This window comes from Aphelocoma coerulescens, chromosome 10, assembly GCF_041296385.1.
Source record: "Aphelocoma coerulescens isolate FSJ_1873_10779 chromosome 10, UR_Acoe_1.0, whole genome shotgun sequence".
Classification (NCBI taxonomy): Eukaryota; Metazoa; Chordata; class Aves; order Passeriformes; family Corvidae; genus Aphelocoma; species Aphelocoma coerulescens.
In genome coordinates, this window is record NC_091024.1 from 9,769,704 (window position 1) to 9,792,349 (window position 22,646).

At 38.6% G+C, this 22,646-nt stretch overlaps 1 protein-coding gene across 7 annotated transcripts in view; it reads left to right on the forward strand.

Annotated features, from left to right (window-relative positions):
- Positions 1-22,646, forward strand: part of MEF2A (myocyte enhancer factor 2A) — an 82,765-nt gene that overhangs the window by 46,827 nt on the left and 13,292 nt on the right. For 2 of the 7 annotated variants that reach the window (XM_069026062.1, XM_069026065.1), the window contains exons 4-7: positions 8,800-8,931; positions 12,016-12,235; positions 12,429-12,488; positions 22,206-22,396. In XM_069026062.1, the coding sequence (XP_068882163.1) occupies positions 8,800-8,931; positions 12,016-12,235; positions 12,429-12,488; positions 22,206-22,396 (603 nt within the window). Of the gene's footprint in view, positions 1-8,799; positions 8,932-8,996; positions 9,147-12,015; positions 12,236-12,428; positions 12,489-22,205; positions 22,397-22,646 lie in introns of all 7 variants that reach the window. The other 5 variants (XM_069026060.1, XM_069026063.1, XM_069026061.1 and 2 more) reach the window with 3 other exon arrangements.

Sequence of the window (22,646 nt, forward strand, 5' to 3'; positions counted from 1 at the left end):
AATTTTTACTCAAATTTTACTGGAAACATTTACTAGGTAATTTCAGCAGGAAGTGAATAATATATTTTTATTAAAATGTCCCAGATATTTTGGAATGTTGTAAAGATTTTTTAGATCAAAGCTGTTACACATTGTCCCACTGAACACTCCTCTATACAAACTGATACCGTTTAAAGCCCTGCTCTTTCCTGCAAATAACTTAAAATTCAGTACTTGCTTATTGCAGTAACTTTTTAAAAAGAAAAAAACTTCCAGCATTCCAGAGCCAGTCTTTATCTAATGTTGACATGAATTACACAATAAAGCTTACTCAATTTCACTGTCCCTGATTCCTGTACAGCCTTTTCTCTCTACTTCTCCAAGTCCTACCTTTCATTTCCCACCCCCTTTTCACATTAAGTCAGGACAGTCTTCAAAGAGGCACTTTGGCTTTTGAATAACTTGCACTAAAGGGAGGCTGTGCAGGAAAAAGCACATTAAGTGTATTCCATTGACACACAGCTGAGAAGTTCTGTATTTGAAACATGAATTGTGGCTTTATTAGAGCTTTGTCTTGAAGTTCTACATCCTCATTATTTCAGTTCAGTAAAAATAGAGATGTAATTGCTTGTACCCTATTTCCTTTTTTTGGGGGAGGCTCTCTGCTTCCTGTTGTACACACTGATCTCAGCTGGTGTTTTCAAATACCTGCTTTCTGTTGTCTTATTCAGCTTGCTTATTTTTGGGGTGTTTTTTGGTGAGACAAGATGGCAGTTCCATACAAATATTAAAGGTATTAGAGCTTGTTCTGAGAGATGTAGCCAGTTCCCATAATCTTACATATGAGGAGTATTTTAACAAGAGCATAAATCCATGGAATCTACTAAACATTTTCTTTGGGAATGGTTGCAATTTATGTTGTAATTAGTGTTTTGGTAGCACTAAGTTATCTTGAGTACCAAGACACTGAAATAGTTCTGTTATCCTTTCCAATTTTAAAGCTGTAAAGAACTATTCAGGACAAGAAATATTTGTAATTGCAACAGCACATGGGCAGGTAGACCTAAAGAATCCCATTCCTTTTATTAAATGAATTCTAATCGGAGTTAAGCCATTTTTTTTCTTGGCAAACTATGAGTAGGAGATAATATTTTTCCTAAAGAACTTCTAAAAGATTATGAAGGATATTACGCAGATGGATTGCTGCACTTGGAAACTTTTCATGTTCCATATGGCTTATCTGCAGTGCACTGTTGCTGAAAGGAGGCCTTCAGTTGGCTACTGCTGCTGCTGATTTATGATTTAACCATTGCAAGTGCATGAAGATCTATATTTGGGAGGCTGTGTTTGTACATCTATATGTTGTTGTTTGGGTAAGGACTGAAAAAAGCATTTATGTACCATAAAATGTCTCTTCGAATGTTCTAACATAGAGCTGTGTTTTGCTCCATTTTACCATTAATTTTGTTCATTTGCAAATTTAGATAGAACTATAAAATATATTTAATTTATGTGCTAAGGAATAGTTTTTGCTTCTTGAAGGTGAATATCAGTTTATTTTGTCTTTGTTTTTTAATAAAAAGATTGAGAAAGATCGAGTTAAACTGGCACTTTTAGTAGTCTTTAATGGGAAAATCTATTTGATGGTTCTTTTTATAAAACAGGTAAAATGCAAACCTGCTCAGTGATACAAAATTTAGTAATCTACTGAGTTGGATAGAAAGTGAAACAAAGACAAATGCATCAAATATCGGACTTTGAAAGCTTGGCTAAGGCATCACTGTGGAAACAGCATTATCATTGCTAAGGGATTACTAATCATTTTAAGTCTCAAGGAGTTCATTTAGGACCAAGCATTCCAGCTTGTTTGTAGGTCAGCAACTGCTTTGCAAAGTCTGCAGTACACAGACAGTGTTTCTCTAAAATCACAAATACAAGCATGCAGCTGCCTTTGCCATACCTTCTAGTCCAGAGCTGGGTAATATTCTGGGGGTGAAGAGTGGATTTTATAGCCCATAAAGTTCTAATTCTTTAGTAATTGCTTGTGGTTATCTACTTAAAATAATGTTTCACAGCAAAGATGCTTCAGGCTAGAATTTAAGCTTCATGCCATATCAAGTCGAAAAACCTTTTGTATGTGTTATTTTATATAAATGAGAGTTTGAATCCTGAGTGCCATCTTTATCATATCTGGGAGGAATTTGACAGCTAGCTTTCATGTTTGGCAAGCCAGGGATACATGTTAAAATTTGCCAGATACTGGAAGTGCTCCAACATTTGAAACAAGACGGTGTCTTTTCTTAGAGTGGTTTATAGCAGGGACACTGATAAAATTTCAAATCATGAACATTTTTCATCTGTAAATGCTGAATACCTTTGCCTAAAACTGAACACAGAGCATTGCTTAAATGGCTCTTCTTTTTCTTTGTATTTATAGATAGTGGGAGGCAGGGTTATAAGTTTATTCGTAAAACCCTGGTATAAATAATTAATCTTAAACCTCCTTTTCATTTTTTTTTTCCATAGGAAACTATAATATTTGGCCAAGAAATATAGTAACTGTAGCAAACTTTGAGTACTGCACTCAGAATTTTTCATGTCCATATATTTTTGCATAATGTCAATTATTTACTTTTTAAATATCACTACTAACTGAGCACAAGTATGGAAAATATTATTTAAGTAAGCTGAAAGTAGAGTATGTTAATAGTTCAGATTTTCTTTAGCATGCAGTATTGTAGTTGGGGAACCTGCCAGAAAGACTGGGAAGGTCTTGTTCTTTAAGAAGTTAAGCTCTCCAAGTTGCTTAGCTCATGGAAATGTCTGTCATAATCTAATTTGGCCTCCTGTGCATTTCAGGGAAGTTTTGAAAGCTGGGCACCACTCCTTCCCTGAGCTGGTTTGGGATGGATGTGTTTGTGGCTATAATTAGAATGTGAAATTTGAACTGATAGCGTGGCAAAATGTAATTGAAAATGTGTCAGGGATACTGAAAGGAGTAGTATTAGGGCTAAATGTAAGTAGGCTCCCAACTCAAAGGACAGGAAATCAGCTTCATAAGGAAATTTGCAGATGCTTCAATGGTTGAAGTTGACAATATTAATAGAGCCTGATGAAAATACATCAAGTTTGTAAACATCACAAAGAACAATACACTACATCTGTCTGTGGAAAAAGAAATTTCAGCCTACAGAAATAATGTTGATGAGCTTAAATAGACAAAACCACCGTTACTGAGTTGAATTATCTGTTTTTTCTTTGGGTGTTCTCTTTTGATGTTTATGCTGCACTTGGGATTCACTCCTGCTTGGATTTTAGACAGTGGTAAATTCGTGTACCTGGCACTGTGGGGTCAAGCTCTGACTCTGCAGAGCTGTGTTGTTAATTTAGAGAAAAGAAACAGGAATGATGGTGCTTCTGTAGCCAAACTGACCCGCAGGAAGTTTAAAAACTAAAATTAGCTTTTGGTGGCTAAGAATACTCCTTGGGTACTTGAATATATTTTATACATAATAAGGGAGACATAACGTATCTAAAGGATGAGACACTTCACTATTTTGCAGGCTGATGAAAGTGGAATATTTTGTGTTACAAAAGAAGAGAAAACCAGCCTGGTTTTTTAGGCTCAACTTCTTGGCAGTAATATGTATCAGGAAGCAAATAATAAAACAGTTGTCTTGCTTTCAGCAGGACATTTTGCTGCATGTACAGCCCATGGTGATACATGTGGTCCTTGCCTGTTGCGGGAAGGGAGCTGAGCTGCAGTGAAGGAATATGCCCTGTTTTGTCTCACTGATCTTTCATGTATTAAGAATGAAAACCGGGTGGGAATCTGGTGCTGTGACTGTTTTATTTGTCCTTCATTCTGTGACTATGTCAGAAAAAAAAGGTGTGGCTTTTCATGTAGGATGTGATTATCAGTGGTGGCTGAGGTTTTTGCTGCTGCCAGTGAGGCCGGGCCAGCCCTTCTGCTTCCTCGCTATCTGTGGTGCTCAGCCCCAATGTTGGCAACCCACTTGTTCCTGCTACAGCTGAATATAATCCCAGCAAAAATAAGTTAAAGAATGGACAAGGAGAATTTTTTTTCATTTTAGTAAGAAAAAAATACTCTCCACTATTGCATGGTATCTGTAGAGCATCCGGAAGTTTTATTGTTTATCCTTTTGGTGTGCATGGTATAGGTGCCTACCAGAGCATCAGTAATACTTAGCAGTACTAGTAGGGCTTTTCCATTACTTCAAGCCTGAGGAATATTTACACTTCAAAAAAATTCTGATATTTAAAACATACTTCCTCCAAATTTGTGCTGCTTCGCAGCTTTTCTGTGCTCTAATTGCAAGAGCAGAAGCAGAACTAGCCACAGGATTTAAGTGAAAGGTTTGCCTTTTCCAAGGGAAATCACTTTTCATTTCAGTCTTAGTCAAATTTGGACATGGTTTTCCCAGTGATTTGGGATGAAATACCAACAAAAATCCTCTCTGGCCAGCTCCAATAGTAAGTGCAAAAATAGAGCTGTTAACATGATACATGGTCGCTTTGACAGCAACAACCATTTCCTTTTTGTGTAATATTACAAGAAACCCAACACTGAATGTTCTGAGTGACCTGACACTTTTTTACACTTCATAACACTTTTTACACATGAGGTCATCCTACATTCTTGCTTTAAGGCAGAAAAATACCATTTCCTGATGTGACAATGAACATAATCAAGTTCTTTACAGTTCTGCCAGGGCTGGTAAGGAGCCCAGATCACAATATCAGAAGTCTTGGCTTTTTAACCAAATTCACTGATCAGAGCACAAAACACGCTGATTGTGCTCTTTAATCATTAGCAGCATGTCCTTTTGGAGTGGGATATAAAGCCCAGGGTCTTGATGGGCTGAAGTCCAGTTGGGAGTTGTCACTTCATCCCTGGAAGCAGTGACCCATCTGTGTTTATTGGTTCAGAGTTCCTCGTTCCCAGAGCTGCCCTTGAGCAGTGTCTGGAGCCCCTGGGAGCCATGTGGGAGCAGCTCCGCAGCAGGGCTGGAACAAGCCTGGAGAAGGTGACTTGGTCTCATGCTGTGGGGGCTCAGCAGGCTTCAGGCTCCTGCATTTCATGTGTCTGTTGGATTTTGTGGAAGGAAGCTTGTACTAGGATAATTACACTGAGATGGTTGAGTATCATCTTCGCTTCCTCAAGGATCAAACAATAAATTACTTTATTGTGTTTTTATACTCTTTGGTATCTGTATCATTGGTTTCAGTAAAATTTATATTGAATCATAGAGAAAAGCCAATTATTCCTTTCTGTTGTTGTTTTGCAAGAAGCCCTTCTTCTGTTCCTTAGATGCTTCTTGCCAAGGCATGATTCTTTTCTTAAATTAGCAAAATGCAGTGCAATTAAAAACTACTTTGCATATGTGTGGGGAAGTTCAGGAAAATATTGGGGCTCTTGTACCATGTGCTTGACTGCAATATTTAAACCCATCATCGCTGGTCCAGCCGTTCTCATACAATGTTTTCTAAGCTCTGCCATTCAAGTTAAAATAAATCAATACTAAACTAATAGTGGAACAGGAGCAGTTTAAAGCTCCTGGGTCGTTCTGCAATATCAGGATGACCAGAGCTGTCTGGAATACTTGTGTAGTGACTTTGTGTGTCACGTAAATGTATTCTTGTGTTCATTCTTCTAAAAAAAGATTTCACACCTGCATTGGTTCCTTGTATATGCTTAGCATTATTTTCTGAGTAAAACCAGTACTTTTCTCTCATCAGTTAGTTAGTGCAGTCTGAGATCAGAGCTGTTAGTTACAGCTTAGTTATTGGGGCACAATCTTAGTTACTGGGGCACAATACAGTGCATTGGCAAACATGTTGGAACAATTTCCAGTAATTTTGGCTGAGTCTTAGAGGAAGTGGAAAGTAACACAGATTTACTGAGAGGGCTATACACTCCCTTACATGATCTGGAAAACAGGACTTCACACTAGAAGGTAATTGCAGTGAGCATCCAATAACAAAACCTGAAGTTTAATGTTCTTTTCCCCTCTTGCTGTAGGAAGAAAAAATTATGCCTTATATTTATTAGTTTCCACTGCAAAAACCATGATTTTGTTCTAAACAAGCTTGTGTATCACAGGAGAGAAATAAAACTCTCTTCATGTTACACAAATTACTTGGTATCGCCAACTTGCATTTTTTCCTCTGAACAACCTCAGAGTTAATAAAATTTTGATCTCTGTGATAATATCTTGGAAATAGCTCAGAGAGCCGAGTTATTTACATTATTTGGAGAAATAACAAATTTTAGCACTGGAGAATCTGGAGGGTGGAGTCAGCCCTTGTTTGTGGAGTTTGGGTTTCCTGCGTCCCCACGGAGCGATTCCCAGATTCCCGGTAGCCGCGTCCCTCCTTGTTTTCCCTGGAGCAGGGGCCCGTGTCGGTGTCTGGCGGGGCTGGCTCGCGTCGGCTTCGCCTGCCCGTGTGAACAGCTTGCAGCATTCCGTGGGCAGCCCCGGCCATGGAGCAGGAATGTTTTACTATTGTGTTACTGGGCACTGATAAAAGTTTGCAGGCTTTTTATGGTCAGGTCCTCAAAGTGGCACTTGGTGTTTTGGTGATAAGGAGGCAGAGCTCTGGCTGTCGGACCCAGCTTTATTATCTGTGACAGGGAACTGTGGCTTAAATCCCTCCACAATGACAGGAACCCCATCTGGAGTGACGGTTTCCAGAGCCTGAAATGGGAGATACTGAGGCATTTTCCTTCCTCATGAGTCAAAGCAGAGTTAACCCCATTGTTAGCAAAAATGACATGCAGTCACTGAGAGGAAGAAGGCATTTTTATATTTAAATCTCTTCCTTTTTGTTTAACTTGGAGGATAATTTTCAGACCATTCTGGGGGGATGAACTGGCAGCATTACACTTAAAAGCTTTCCCTGGATCGCTTTAGACTATTGAAAGGAGCTCTAATAAAACTCCCTTGCTGCAAGACTTCAGTTGCTTCAGCGTGTTTATCACAGGAGCTGGACTCTGTGTGTGCATGTTTTGCAAGCCCTTTCTTTGCAGAGCCTCAGTGCAGCTCTGTAACTGTGTCCTGAGCACTGCGTGCTGACGCCGAGTGCTGCGTAAAGACATTTGGGTTCTATTTCCAGAGTGCCGTGGGCTGCAGGGGTTAAGTGTAATCCAGCTTATACAGTGTTAACATTTTCCCTGCTGATATCAAAGTGTAGCAGGCTGGCAGGCTGACTTGTTAGGAAGGGCTGGGAGAGGGATAACAGGCTCCGACCTTGAGAGACAGAGCAGCCAGCCCTTGTATGGCCAAGTCCATATACGTGTCCAGCTGATTGGTTGGAGGAGCGGGATCGGAGCTGTGACAGGTGCTGGAGGAGTCTACACCTGTTTTCCCCATCTGCTGATTTAGTGATTACATTTTTGTGGGAGTTCCAGATACTGTGTGGGATACATGGAGCAAGCCAGGAAACTTGAGAAGGAATTGCAGCTTATGGTGAACTGTGATATTAAAGAATTTCAGGCAGTGAATTGTATTTTCAAGTCCTGCTTTAAAACTGCAATAGAAATAAGCAGGATTTTGCATATGTATGAATAGTGAGGAAGTTGTGTGTACTTTTTATTGTACTAAAAATCAGTTGACAGTAAAAAAAATGCTGGCAAATACTATAAGCTAAAATACTTTGTTTTATAAGTCAGATTTTCAGTGCGTTATGGAAATTCCTTTTATGGAAAAACGTGGCATTTTTTTAATGTTGCTGGAAACATCAGCTTGCAGATTTCTGATCTTTAGGAGTTTTAATGTAAAATTCATGGAATATTGATAATTTCTGACAAAAAGGAAGTACACAACTCTGTCATGCCTATATAGTCCTACTGCTGCATTATGTACTGATAACATTTATCTGTTTAGAATCTGCTTTCCTTTTTTTTAAGAACATTAAAGATTTTTCCACAGGTAATGTTTTAAATATTGTTTTGTTAAAAATTAGAACTTGCAAAGAAAAATTTCTGATTGTGTAATAGGGTGAAAAAGAAAATCAAGAAATACAAATATATCTTGTAATTTGGTCATGAGACCTGTAGTTTCACATCCTTTCTTTAATGCCTGAATTGTAGACAAGCTTGCTTTTTTTCCCCCAGGGGATGTTGATGTGAGCTCTCCATCAGAAAACAGGAAGTAGCTCCATAAAGTTAGTCTAAAGGACTCTGAAAAAGCTTATATTTAGCAAACTAAGTAATTTTAGAGAGGGATTATGTAATTTCTTTTTTGCAGCTCTTGTTATAATGCAGGATGACAGAAGTGCAGGAAGATCCTGCCTTTATCAACTACTGAGATCGAGTGTTACATATATTAATATCCTGCAGTTGTTTAATTGGATCAAACATTTTAGCCACTGTGTTTGTCTAACTGTATGCTTTTTAATGTGTGAATATTAAAATTGGGATGCTAAAATGAATTCATTGAAGAGCCAGTAAACTGGCTTTTAATGACTGGTGAATACATGAACTCCTTTGCCACAGGCTTGAGTGTTCCTTGTCAGGCAACTTCATTCCATCAGCCAACGTCTAAAAATGATTTTACATGGAATGCTGGGGAGATGAAGTGGTTGTAGGGGGAGGTTACCTGTGAGATGGCACCTGGATGAACCTTTTCTCTTTGTGTACTTTGCCACTATCTTGAAAGACTGATCCTGTCTGTTGCACAGTGAGTTTTGTCTGTGAAAGTTTGATGTAGGTTCAGGGGCTCTGAATGATTCAGTAGTGTACAAAACTTCTTGGCAAGTTAGTATGATTTGTATGTGAATTTTCCAATTGTATTTCAGACCTTAAGAAAGAAAGGCCTTAATGGTTGTGAGAGCCCTGATGCTGACGATTACTTTGAGCACAGTCCACTATCGGAGGACAGATTCAGCAAACTAAATGAAGATAGTGATTTTATTTTCAAGCGAGGCCCTGTAAGTACTTTTATTTTATCTCTACTTTTTATTTGTTGATCCTTTTTATTAACTTCATTATTTAGGCTCTGAACAAGAAGGAACACAGAGGGTGCGACAGCCCGGACCCTGACACTTCATATGTGCTCACGCCACATACAGAAGAAAAATATAAAAAAATTAATGAAGAGTTTGATAATATGATGCGGAATCATAAAATCGCAGTGAGTACTAAAGTATGGTTTGTGCTTCTCTTACATGCATGAGAATTTTCATGGTGTTTGCTTACCACTGAAAACCACTTCACAGACAAGAGGATGTAATGGCTTGAGAAGGGAAAAACATTTCTGAGGAAAAATGAGATTCTGATATTTGGTCTTGTTAAAATACATTTTATCATAAAGAATCAGAAGATTCATCTCTAGGTTTGGTTTTGCACTCACAGTTTTTCCTACCTTTGGAACACAAGATAACATTTAAAAATTTCGGGAGCCCACTGCATTACCTAATCCTACCTAAAATATATTTGCCAAGATAGATTTTTGTTGTGGGATGTAGGATCGTTTATTTACATCTTGTAGGTCTTCATCTGTCTGTTGATCAAGACTTTACAGTATGTGACAAGCAGGCAAATAGAATTGGATTAATTTTGTCATCTAACCAGTAGAATTTATTTTGCTGGAGTCTGGATGTAGAGAGTTATTTAGATATTTAAAACCAAGATTGCTGCACAATGAGGGCCTCAAAAGATTCCTTGTTGCTCCTGCTGAAATTCTAACAGAGACTTCCTTGAACACTGAAAGATATTTGAACATTTTCTCCCAAGTGCCAATCCAGTGTGCAGCCATAAGTCACTTGGCTCCAGAACTTCAGTTTGGGGATAAAAGGAGTGGAAATATTGCATGTTTTTTGTGGAGGTGTTCATAATGACATTTAATTTCCACCTACAAAACCCTGTTAGTGTTGAGTATTACTAAGTATTTTCTAAGAAAACTAATACAGAGCTTTGCCACAGCCTTTGAATACTTTAAGATGGCAAATCTTGTAGCAATTAAAAGAGATGGACTGGGTGAGTTAATCTGCACAGACCCTGGGGCACTTGAGTAGTGTGTCCAAATGACTTGCTGATATTGGAAATCATTTCATCATTCAGAGCATCAGAGATCCTCTGGGGACTGAACAGCAGACTGACAGTCATGACACCCAGCATCACTTCTGTTAGCACCTTACGCTTGAATAAAGCCGAAATCTTTTGGATTTTGCTTTGTTTTGAAGATTTTGGTATCCAACACTTTTGTGTTGAGACATCTTCAGGTCTCATCTCTCAGTGTATTACAGCTAAATGGGTTTTTGGTGAAGAGCCTAAATGTCTGTGTGGACATCAGTGTAAATAAAAAAGGCAACATTATTTTTTAGCGGTACAGCTACGTATTTGTAACTTAAATTTGAGCAATTATGTTTCTGTTTCCAGTACTTCTGGGGCTGTGTAAGAACACAGTTTCTCTTGTTCTCCTGCACTGATTGCTGTCAAAGGATAGGAATGAGGCAAAGCGTGAAGAATTTGGTCGTAACCAAATGAGCACCATAGATGGGCAGGCAGCCTTTATTGTAAGGTGTGGGGGGAGGCTGTCACTTACTCGTTCTGTATTGAGCAACCTACAGAAAAAATGTTCCAGCTGTTACCTCCTAGCAGTGTGTTCAGCATGCTTCAGGTATTTCCAGTTTAGTTTGAGCTGCTTGACAGCATGCTGTGTAAAAACACCCTGGTTTTGGTAGATACTGAGAAGTTTCAAGTAGTTTCCCCTGAAAACAAGCACCAGTAGGGCTTGTCATTGGTTAGATACTGTGAATGATTTGCTAGCATTACCTTGTTCTACTTCATTACTTTTTCCTTCCCATCTGTGCCAAAAATTGATGATTATTCTTAGAATGCTTCAGTAGGGACATTGTTGTTGGCTCTCGTTAGTAAGAGATTTTATTTCTTGTATAGAGTATATTCTGCTCTTCTAATTAGTATAGTTATTGTTACATTTCTTGTATTATCCAACTTTTCGTGTATAAGTATCATTTTAAGTGATTTTTAAGCTACACATGATGAAACTGCATTTTTTTAAGTATACTTGCTAGGTCATGTGTGTTGGTCATTTGCCTTTGACCTCTTAATCACAACTATCATCTCTCTATTCTGTCAATAAATACTACTGGGTTTTTACCCTTAAATTGTACTTGTCATGGTTTTGTTTCCAGTAATTATGAGAGTTGTGAAAGAAAATAGTCCCTTTTGTTTCAGAAACCCATCGCTGTCAAAGGATAGGAATGAGACAAAGGCCAAAGAAGTTAGTCACGACCAAATGAGTACCATAGATGGCAGGCAGCTCAGCTTTTGGTTCAAAAGCTGTTGAATAACAAACATATATACTACAGAAAAACAGTTGTATTTTAAATAACGCTGTAAAAACTAGAATTTAAAAAATTAAATTTGCAAAGATGGAGTGGGTATTCAAGCAAGGGTTTGTGGAACCTGAAATGTTTAAATTCACATTACTGAACTTTGTGACTTTTTAATGATCTGTTTATTTTTTTAGTCTGTTGAAAGACAAAGTCTTAGAGATTAGTAGCAATATTTTGACAAAGTTATTACTAGAAAATGTTATTACTAACTTGTTATTTTTTGTGTGATAACTGTAATGTGCATGTTTATGCTTACATTTTGAAGGTGTAACAATTCATTGATTTGTAGACATGTTTAGTTTGTTACTGCTTTGTAATAATCCAAATTAACGGTTAAATTTGTTGTATTTATGATCTTGTGAATTCTTATGAATATTTTCAGTTTTTTCTGTTTGAACGCTACATATTTGAGAAGTTTGAATAATTCTTTGGAACTGTAATTATGTGATGTAAAAGAATTTAACACCGTACTTTACCACAAATTGATGTTTTAAAATTGTATGTTTAATAGAGTTTAAAAACTAACAGAATTAACTTTCTTTTAATAAAACCCAACAAACTGATGTAACTGTGGATTTTTATAATGTGCTCTTTCTGCAAACACAGTTAATGCTAATGGTGTTGTCTTGTTGTTCCTCATCTTCTCTCCTGCAGCCTGGCTTGCCTGCCCAGAACTTCTCCATGTCGGTGACTGTTCCAGTGTCCAATCCCAACACTTTAACCTACAGCAACCCAGGGAGCTCCCTGGTGTCCCCATCCCTGGCCGCCAGCTCCTCGCTCACGGACACGACCATGCTGTCCCCACCCCAGAGCACCCTGCACCGTAATGTGTCCCCCGGGGCCCCACAGAGACCGCCCAGCACGGGCAACGCAGGTGAGCTCTGGCTGCTGCTGCGCCTTCCTTCCACAGCCCCTGGGCGGTTTTGTATCAGAACTCACAAAAACCCTCCCAAGTAACGAGTTCTCAGTGGTTTCAGTGCATTTTCACAGCTTAAGTTTTGACATACAGAATTACACGATACTGTAATGGGGCAAGTGAGTTTAATGCTCTGGCTTATTTTGATTAGGTGGAATGCTGGGGACAACTGATCTCTCAGTGCCAAATGGAGCTGGTACCAGTCCAGTGGGTAAGTGCAGTATCGTGTCTTTGTTATAAAAAATAGTATTGTGGTTTTAGTTTCTCAGTTATTCAAAAGCAATTTTTAATTTTGACTCTTCTGAAAAAGTGGCTGTGAAAGAACAAAGGTTGTAATTTTTTTAGCTGCACTGTTATTGTCAAGTTTTATAAATTATTATGAGGCATTTAGCTTTTTACTGCTGTGCCCTTTCCACTTCAGTAATATTTGCCTTTTTTATTTTAGTGGTTTTCAGTAGTAGCATGCTGCTCCTGCTTTTGTGTTTCTCTACAGGTGTAATTACAGCCTTCTAAAAACATTTTGTGTTTGCCAAATCTGAACTATTGCACTAAAGGCAACTAAGCTCAGTTGTCAACTTTAGTATTTGCAGGACCTGGATATTTGCTGCTGGTTGTGGTGCCAATCAGAATGAAGCAAATACAGACTGTATTGTTTGTATTGCCATGTGTATCTTAATTTTCTAGCAGTTACATGAAGAAAGCAATAAATCTTGGAAACTGATAGCTAGGGTCTGTCTTAATTTTGGATGATGATCAGAATTTCTTTTGAAAACAAATTAGAGATCTTGCCAAAAATCAAATCCACAGTATTTTTTGGTCTTCAGTAAAAATATATTATAGCACTTTTTCATTTTAATAATGTTTTGTCTCCCCTAAACAAAATTTAGCACTCTGATAGAGGGGCGAGCATCCACTGAAATGTCTCGTGCCACAGACAGGCAAAATAAATGACAGTTCAGCCACTTTGGTCACGTTCCTTCTGTGCCATTGGAAGTCGTGCTGGCTGAAGGTCAGTTTTGCAAACACACCTAACTCCCCTTGGGAAGTGTTCATAGCATGGAATTAGAGAAGCAACTGTTGACCTTTCAGTGTTTGCCCACTGGCTACTTAGTGTGGCAGCTGGGAAAAAGTTCTTTGAACATCAAGTCAGGCAATTGAATTGATGAGTAAAAAATGCTGCAACTCTCCAAGGCTGAAAGCACAGGATTGACTTTCCACTCTTTATCCATTCCTTGGCTATGTGCAGCAAAGATATGAAATATTAAAGAGTGGTTTCCATCAGGTAAGCAAGATTTTAAATGGAGGAAACTTCCTGAGTTGAAAAAAGATGACTATTTTTAGAAACTGTAGAGGTCAGATGTTGATTTCCATGGAATTTTTTGAGTCAGACTAAATAAGTTTATTATCAGGCTGTTTCAGGCCTCTTTTCCAAAATCAGGCTTTAGTAGCAGCAGCTTCAGATTTAAGACTCCTTCCTTCAATAAGCAAATAAAGCAGTGGTTACAGTGCTTGCTATAGGGTATCAGACTCTAGAAGTGCCCAGTTATGGCAGCTTGGGGAGCATATTTAATGCAGTAAAATGTTTTCCTCCTTGCATTTATTAATAGTTTATGTAAAAAGTCAAAATGCATCACTTATCTCTTACTTGCAGAACATCACACCCAAGATGTTATACATGTACCCACTCACTTCTAGAAAGGTTTGTCATACAAGTGAGAGTTGTGACTGAACAAGAACAGGGGAACATCTTTAAGTACCTCTAGTGAAATTCAAATACCTGGTTAACACCAGAATGCTAAATCTGAGGGGTACCCTGAGTTGTCAGAGCTCCACTTGCTGTAAGTTATGGCATAAAAACTTTTTAACTACTGACAGGTGCACAGAGGAACCTTCTCAGTTACAACCACAATCAAGAAGTCATACGTAACCAGATTGACTAAATCGGCTGTCAACTTAAGCTTGACAGCTGCTGTTGAAATGTATCTTGTGTTAATTATGTCTGCAGACAATAATGGTTTTAGTTTCTTGCTGCATTTATTGTAGAATTCACTTTTTAAAAATCTATTTTCTTCTTTTAGCTTCCAGGTTTTTTTTTTTAAACTTCTCAGGAGTGGAGAATTCTCCTATGGATGTAGTGAAAGGTCACGTGCCAAATTTGCAGCTTCAATTTATAGAAGTGATGTCAGAGGTAAAGATAGAGTACTGGCATATCCATATTCCCAGATATTCTCTTATAAATAAATAACGGAAAAACCCATCTTCTTCAGTATTATGAAGTTCTTGAGCATCTGAGATTTTGTTCTCATTTCCTTGAAAGACACTTATATGCCTTTATCTCTTAGTAACAAGCAAGTAAAGGTTATCTTGCTTATTTGGGACCCAGTTCAAACAAAGATGTTGCATAAAATGGCTCATATTGAGTTCACATGAGTCTTTTTCTCAAGTCCTGTGTAACTTGATTGGAATGGAAATGATTTGCTTTAGCAGTCAATCTGCCAACTTAACAGTTTTTCTGTGGAAAATAACTTTGAGTAAAAATATCTGCGTGTTGTAGCAAAGATTGGTAGGTGGTTTTTTATATCCAGAACAGAAAATTTTGTGATCACTTTATAATACTGAGAGCTTACTTCACATGCAGCTGTCATAACTCTGAAAAAGCATTTTCATTTTGTAATATTTTTAAAATTCTACCCACCACATAAAAAACATTTGCTGAAAATTTTTACTTGGCAAATACACCAGTTTTGAGAGGGGAAAAATGTCCAGCATTATAACAGAGTTTGCTCTAGAGCTAATTTATTTTTTCTGTTAATGAGATCAAATGTTTCTGAGCTAGAACACGCTGATGATCCTGTTGCTCCGGGTCAGTGTTAAACCCTATTCAGTTTGTGATGGCCATCAAATGTGCCCCAGAGTCTCGTGTCACCAGGATGTGGGGAACACTTTAGGCAGAGTACAGCCTCAGGTGCCCAGGTACAAGGGAGAGTTTTCTTTGGCAGATGGATCCATGGATGATGTTCCAGTTTGCCATGAGTTCTGCTTTGCTGTGTTCCAGTAGATTGGTATCAACCCATGAATCATCCACAGGTTGCCAGTGAAATGCACTTCCAGTGACCTTGTCCCATCCTTGAGGACTCTGAGAATCAGGAAAGCTCAGAAGTACCACCACAGTTATTCAGTCTTTACTTTTTCTTCCACACCTTTCACATGTGGCATTGAGCCAGAACCATGCCAAGAATCTTAGCTGGTTTTCATTGCCAGGGCTGCATGAAAACCATAAACCCTAAGTCCTTCCTAGTTTCAGGTGATTCTTGAGGAACTTTTGGAAGTGGAGGCTGTTTATGGCTTCACAAAGTCACAGTATTTTCCATCTGTACATTCCTGTGTCACTGAAGTAGCCTTTCTGGTCAGTAATGAAGATTATGGACACAGTTAATCTTTTGGAAAAGAAGAAAAAAGAAACTGTCTTTCCTCTTACATTTCTACCATCAAGACAATGGATAAATGGATACCCTGGTCTGCTTGGGTACTGAACTTCTCTTTGTTCCAGAGCTGTATCTTCCCTAATGTCCTCACTAATCTTCAGGTTCTGAGAATGTGAAGTAACCTCAGGAATACGTTCTTTCTTTGGAGTAGAACTGAACAATATACCTGCTCGAAAAGCTGTGTCTTGTGAGCTGCTGGATTTCTCCTGAGAGTCAGTCAAGATCATGTGTGGTCTTTTATCCTGGCCTTAGGAGGGATTTTGCAGAGGTGCCACTGACAGCTTGCACACAGCTGTAAACTGCTTGGAGGTGCCAGAAAGGGATCAAGACAGGACTGTGAAAAGCCACACCTGTAAATGGTTCCCTTTGTCTTGAGGGCTTGGCTGGTGGGGGGAGCTTTTTGTGTGTGTCTGAGGATAAAAGAATCTTTGAGCTTGGTCTTGCACAAGTCTGAATACGCTGCAATTCCGGAGTGCACCAGAGGCTTCAATAACAGAAACACTCTCTGTGCACACCTTTCTGGTTGTGTTTGGTTTGTGAAATGAGAGACACTCCAGTGAGGAGTATTCAGATAACTCCTGAAAAACACCTCTTGCAGTTTCAGGCAAATGTTCTGCATTGATGCTATCAGCCTCTTCCTTAAGAATGCAAATTTCTTCTGCCTCTACCCCACTCTGACATTTATATAATGTCCCCATGCCAGCCTGTTTCACCTGCATCAGCTACAAGGCTTGGCCCTGTGGGAGAGGACCACCTTAGGAAAGCAGCTGTAGATGAACACTGAACATGTTTCTGCTTAAGGCTGTGCTTTCCTGATGGTACTTCTGGTCTGTGCTTCCTCTTCAGTGAGACAGGTAGGATCTGTCCCAGGTAGTCTTTAAGTAGTCAGAGCTCCTCACTTCCCAGCTGTATGGAAAGGGGTGTGACTTCAGAATGTTTGCTCACCTGCTTCTAAATGCAGCACACAAAGGTTCCTGCTCTGTGCTGTCAGTAGTGTCCAGGCATCATGGCTTGCCTTGCTCTGATCTTTGAGAGGACACAGGTCAATACAACAGTCAGGGTTTCACCCTTCTCCAAGGAAGGGTCTGAAGGATCCCTGAGGAACTCAAGACCAGTGTATTCACTCCTACAGCTTCCAGGCTCTCTTGAAGGTAAAGGAGTTCAGGGAGTGGGCTGCAGAGCAGCTGTTTCACAGGGTGTGAGCTGAACCCTTTTCCTTTGCTGGACGTTGTCAGCACATAACAAAGGCTGATCCATCCATCGCTCTCTGATTAAATCAGCTCACAAGAAATGACTGGCTGAAATCAGCATAAAAACATGCTGGTTGAAGAAAGAAAGTATTTGGTTTTTTTTAACTGTAGCTCTTTCTCCTTGGAAACCACCCATCTGCATGATACGAGGTCAGTTCAGCCCCTGAACTACCATTAGGTTTTAGTTGAAATTTCGTATCTTGCTATGTGTGTTTGTTATCTTACCATAATTTCTGATTTACTGAGAGGTACATGACAATTCTGGTTGGAATTTGCCATACAGAGAACAAATTATTAGTCTCCCAGCTGGGTTGAAGTAAGTCTCAACATTTATATAATGTCCCCTTGCCCAGGGTACACTGCCACATCTCCAGTTGTTCTAAACACCATTTCTCTCCTCCTTTCTTTGCCATTCTTTACATTGGCTTTGTATAGAGACATAGAAATTGGCAAGTTTAGGAAGTAAACCAATGTAATAAACTGTAATCTGTTAATCGACAAAAGACCTAAAAGACTTCCAGTTGCTGTTGCTGATGTTTCACTCAGATACAAGAGCAATATGCCTTTATTTAGGTTTGCTGTTGCATTCTGAATAATAACCACCCCTTTAAATTCTAAATATCCTTGAAAATTCTTTCTCCTTTTATGTAGCTGTAGGCAAAAGAAAATTTCCAACAACCTGGGAAATAACCTTTTTTTTAAGTTCTGTAACATGACTAAGCATTCCCTTGACATTTAGTCATGTGTGTTTCTTTTTTGCTGCTGTTCTTTATTTCTTTTAATATCTAAAGTACTGCCTTAGAAGCATAAATCTTACATGTTAGACGTTTCAAGACCTTATATTACTATCAAAGGTATATTTTAATTCTAATTATAGTATTATCTGACATATTTATTTGTAAAGATCAGTAAAAATACATGTATTTCAGATTCCTTGAGATACTACAGTAAATTCTTTCCAAAGCTAATATAGAACTTGAGCTTTTTGAAATGGTGGTAGAATCAGCAGTGATTGCTGTGCAAAGCTGAAAATGGTAGGAATGGCATATGCTGTTTTTAATTTGCATTTTATTTTTAATTTATATTTGCTTGAATCTGTCATACTAAACCCCAAAGTAAACAAATTGAGCAACTAATGCTCAGAAATGCTATTGTTCGGTTTACTTGCAATATGTCCCTTTGCCCAAGGTTCTTCATGTAAATGTTTTCCTTGAGTAGATTTTATCTGGCCTTCTGATGCCCTGTGAATCAATGCTTGTTGCAAACACAATTTTCAGTTTACTTCTAATTGTGTGGTGTCTGTTGGGTTTTATGATGTCACTTGAGGCATAAATATTTAGTTACTACAATCCTGATTTTTGCTTAATCTTACATGGCTTAGCTGCTTGCCCACAGTTATTCCAAAACTGTGTATAACTGTTCAGTTATTTCAATGATATTTATATTTTGGTGGTTCAGTTTTCCAAAGTGAACCACAAAAAAAAAAAAAAAAAAAAAAAAAAAAAGAAAAAGATTAATGGCATCAATGCCTATAATTTATTCCTTGAGTAGTAATAAGTACATGGAGTACTTTCCAGCCACGTGTGTTCATTGTTTCAGCTGATGTGATTTATATAGTGAAATATGAGTCTGGCTCATGTAATTGAATGCTGTGTCTTGGGCTGCAGGACAGTAAATGAGATTAAGCTGTATTATGTCTCTGAAGGCAGAATATCCAGTTGGTATCATGGGTGGGTTGTAACATTTCACTTCAGAAAAGAAGTTGCCTCAAAAGTAAACACTTTCTGACTAAACAAGAAGTAGTCTAATATACGTTGGCAGGGTTTGTTATCATCAAATCTAATTAAATTATGATTCATATAATTGAGAGCTTATATTTGCATTGGTGTCTGTTTTCTGAAGGACTGTTTTGAACATGGTTGCACGTCTGTTTTAAGGAATTAGAGTTAAATAAAATTCTTCCTTTGGGAGTAAAAATGGTTGTATTTTTACACATATGTAGGATTTTATATCTGTTTCCATTTTCAGTTTGAAAACGTTTTTAAACATAAAGTATTGTCTTTGGGGAAGATCTATAGTGGGTAGGGTAGAAACAATTTCTGTATTATATGAAATAGTAAGTAGAATTTATGGGGTTATTAAGGCCTCGATTTGGCAAAGGGCCGTGTAGTTGCATCATCCTGTACTCATTATCTTTTTCTGGCTCCTGACCTTGCTCTAAGAAATACCACACATTTAGTTATCCTTTCACTCTTAACTGGTAATTTGATTTTCTTATTAGATTATTAAAATGAAAAAGGCTTGAAGTTTCATACTAAAAATGAATATTCTGCACTCTTATTGCAGCCCCAGCATATGATCCGTCAGATGATCGATGCAGACACTCCAGTGTTTGCTCAATGTTCAGTGCCAGCTCTTTATCACAAAGGGCTGCTATTGGATTAATACCCAGAGTATTGCACACTTAAGATATTTTTCGTTGTTGTTTCTCCCATTTTTAATACATTTTAAACACTCCTTTTAAGAAGTGCTCAGCCTTTTGTCAGAAGAAATGCTTTGACTCTGCCCTCCTGCCGCCTGATGCTGCGCAGAGCAGGCAGTAGCAGGGAGTTCGTTGTTTTTGACAGCAGCACTAAAAGCATGAAATGTTTCTGAAGGTTTGGCAGAGCCCTGGAATAAGGGCTCAGGAAATGACTGGATTGGGTGTGGAAGAAAGACACTGTCCAGATTTAACACACGGGCTACCGAAATACTTGAACCAGAGGACAGGAAATGCTATCATAGGATGGCCCAAAGTGCAGTACAGAACCCCATTGTTCGTACAGAGTGGGATTGTTGTGCAGCTTAAACTCTGCTCAGAACTCCACAGCCCTGCCATGGAAAGGTAACACTGACAGCCCCAGTGGGTAATAAAATGCTATTTATTATCACGTTAAAGCCCAGATTTTACTTCTGGTATAACAGTAAGTTCTTTAAATGTTCTGGCATTTTTGCTGAAAATGGGAGGTACCATAACAAAGTTTCAGATATAATTTGGTGAAAATTATGCCATTTTCTAATATTTTTCCTCCCTAGCATCTCTTTCCAAATCCATTTAGCTTTTTCCCTGTCCATTGTGTAGGATGTCTCTGGCAATCTGATGCTCTGCAGGCTGGCTGTACCTCACACTGCACTCATTTATAATGGATAGGAATTGATGCATTACTGTGTTAACAAAATCATGATTCTGCAAAAACTGTCTCCATTTCAGGAACCTTAAGGGTAGCACAGAACTTAATTTCTCCTTTTGGCTTGTTGGTTTTTCCATGTGACCCAGCTGTGGAGAGTTTTCTCCTACCAGTCAAGAGTATATTTAGCTCTAGTGTGTATTCTCATCTCCAGCCCAACTTTTCAACCACTCCACCTAAATTTTATCACTAACCTAGAAGCATCTGAATAAATTCTGCTGTTACCTGCTGAGGAATGTAGATTCTTTAATCACAAAATGAGAAAATGAGTTTTTGCTGTGGTTTTTAATACAGAAAGAAAAATGCAGACATTAAAAACTTTATTTTTTGCTGTGTTCCTTCTTTTCCCCATAACTTCAGAGTTAAAAGTCATATTCCCATACCTCCTATACAAATGCTTCAGGAAAGTACTAAATTAGAATAACTCCTCCTTGCTCTGTTAACCCTGGAAAACTCAAGGGATATATCAGATCATCCATGTATGGTCAGGCTTTTGGCACAGTGGGAAATCCACATAGTGAGTAAATCCCGAGGAGGCTTCCTCACTGGATCCTGGTGAATTCCTGACGAGGTTCTCAGTGTGCCTTGGCTGAGTATCTTGGTAGTACCAGGCACCTTCATGAAGCTTTGTGCCCTTGCTCATACGTGTTGCTATTCTTCCTTCTTGCTGTGCTATTAAAGGCATTAAAAATGTTGCTAAAGAAGGTAGAATGTGACACTGACAACTTTATTTTAATTGCTTTTAGATTAATATGTATTTAATGCAATAAAATTGGATTGGGCATAGGGGCCTATTCAAATTAGAATAATAATGCAAAATTCATGCCAGCGTGGCGCTACAGGCGATTAGGAGAGAATTTCCCACACAGTGAACTTTGTCTCATAGACTTTTCCCTGATTGTGCCTATAAAAGCTGCTTTCAGACCTGCAGTGTTAATGCAAACAGAATCTTACTATGAATTTTTTATGTTTATTTATACACACACACAGGTTCTGTAGGGTAAACTATGGGGTTGCCTGTTGCAAAATTCTCCTTAACAACTTTTCTTCTGTTTGCAGCTGAATAAGGTTTGTGTATTTTGGGAATTGTTGCTATAAATATGATTCTGTGATTGGAATGTGGCTTTAACATTTTTTCTGAGAAATATATTTTGGTTAACATGATTGGTGCTTCTGTCAGGATGGGAAAATAGAATACTGGGCACTTCACTGATTTGCTGCCTTGGTACTGTTTTCTGATCAGTTCTGATTGTAAGCTGAGGCCTCTACCGTGAGCATATTCAGCTTTTGGAGATTTCAGTGCTGAATCCTGGACCTGTGGGCTTTGGCTTGTCTAATTCCACTTAAAATGAGTACCAGGAGTAAGGAGAAAGACTTTGTAAATAAACCTGTGGGCATAAGCAATGTGTATATCTGGAATGAATTTGAAGGGTTAGGATTTGTTCCCCTCATTGTTGCTAAATACAATAATCAGATAGTAAATATTGATGCTGAAATGAGTCCTACAGATCTTGGATGTATATGAAAAATATATAAATTTTAGAAGCAGAGACTTTAGGAGCTGATCTTTTATTCTCACAGGCAACAATTCAGTGTAGTCCATGCTCTGTCGGGGTGGGGACCAAGTGGGGTTGTGCAAAACCCTAACTTTCTGCAGGCTCAGTCTGAAGGAGCTTCAAAGGGCAAAATAAACACAACGGATGTTATTAGAAATAGTTCTTTGGCAATTTGCTCTTCTCAGCATTTAAGCAGCCACAGTGTGCCCTTGGAGTGATACTCCCTTTACATATTGATCCTCTGGTGAGAGTGGTTTGTGTTCATTCGATTGTTCAATACACAGCCCCTTGTGGGAAGTTTGTTATCGGAAGTTTTATGAAATAAATATTTCATAACTGGTACATGAGGACCAAAATTTTGTATTGTCCTTCTCCTCTGTCTTACGGTCCATTTGTTTTTCCTCTTTCAGGAAATGGGTTTGTGAATTCCCGAGCTTCACCAAGTCTACTTGGTACTAGTGGTGGTGGGAATGGCCTAGGCAAAGTCATGCCTACAAAGTCCCCACCTCCACCAGGAGGAGGAAATCTTGGCATGAACAACCGCAAACCCGACCTCCGTGTCGTCATCCCACCCTCCAGCAAGGGCATGATGCCACCACTGGTGAGTTAAAACATTTGTTCTGAGTCTGGCTGTGAAAATGGGTGTTCTGCCCACATGCACAGGGAGAAACTGTCTCACCTGCTTATCATAGGGTGTAGGAATAGAGGGGTGTTTGTATTCTGAAATGCCACTCAACTCAAAAGATGAAACTCAAAAGTACAAATTATGACCTGGGGAGACGTTAAATTTGTAAGGAATTTTTACAGGTGTAAAATAGCAGCCTGACCTAAACGTGGCACAATCCTAGAGA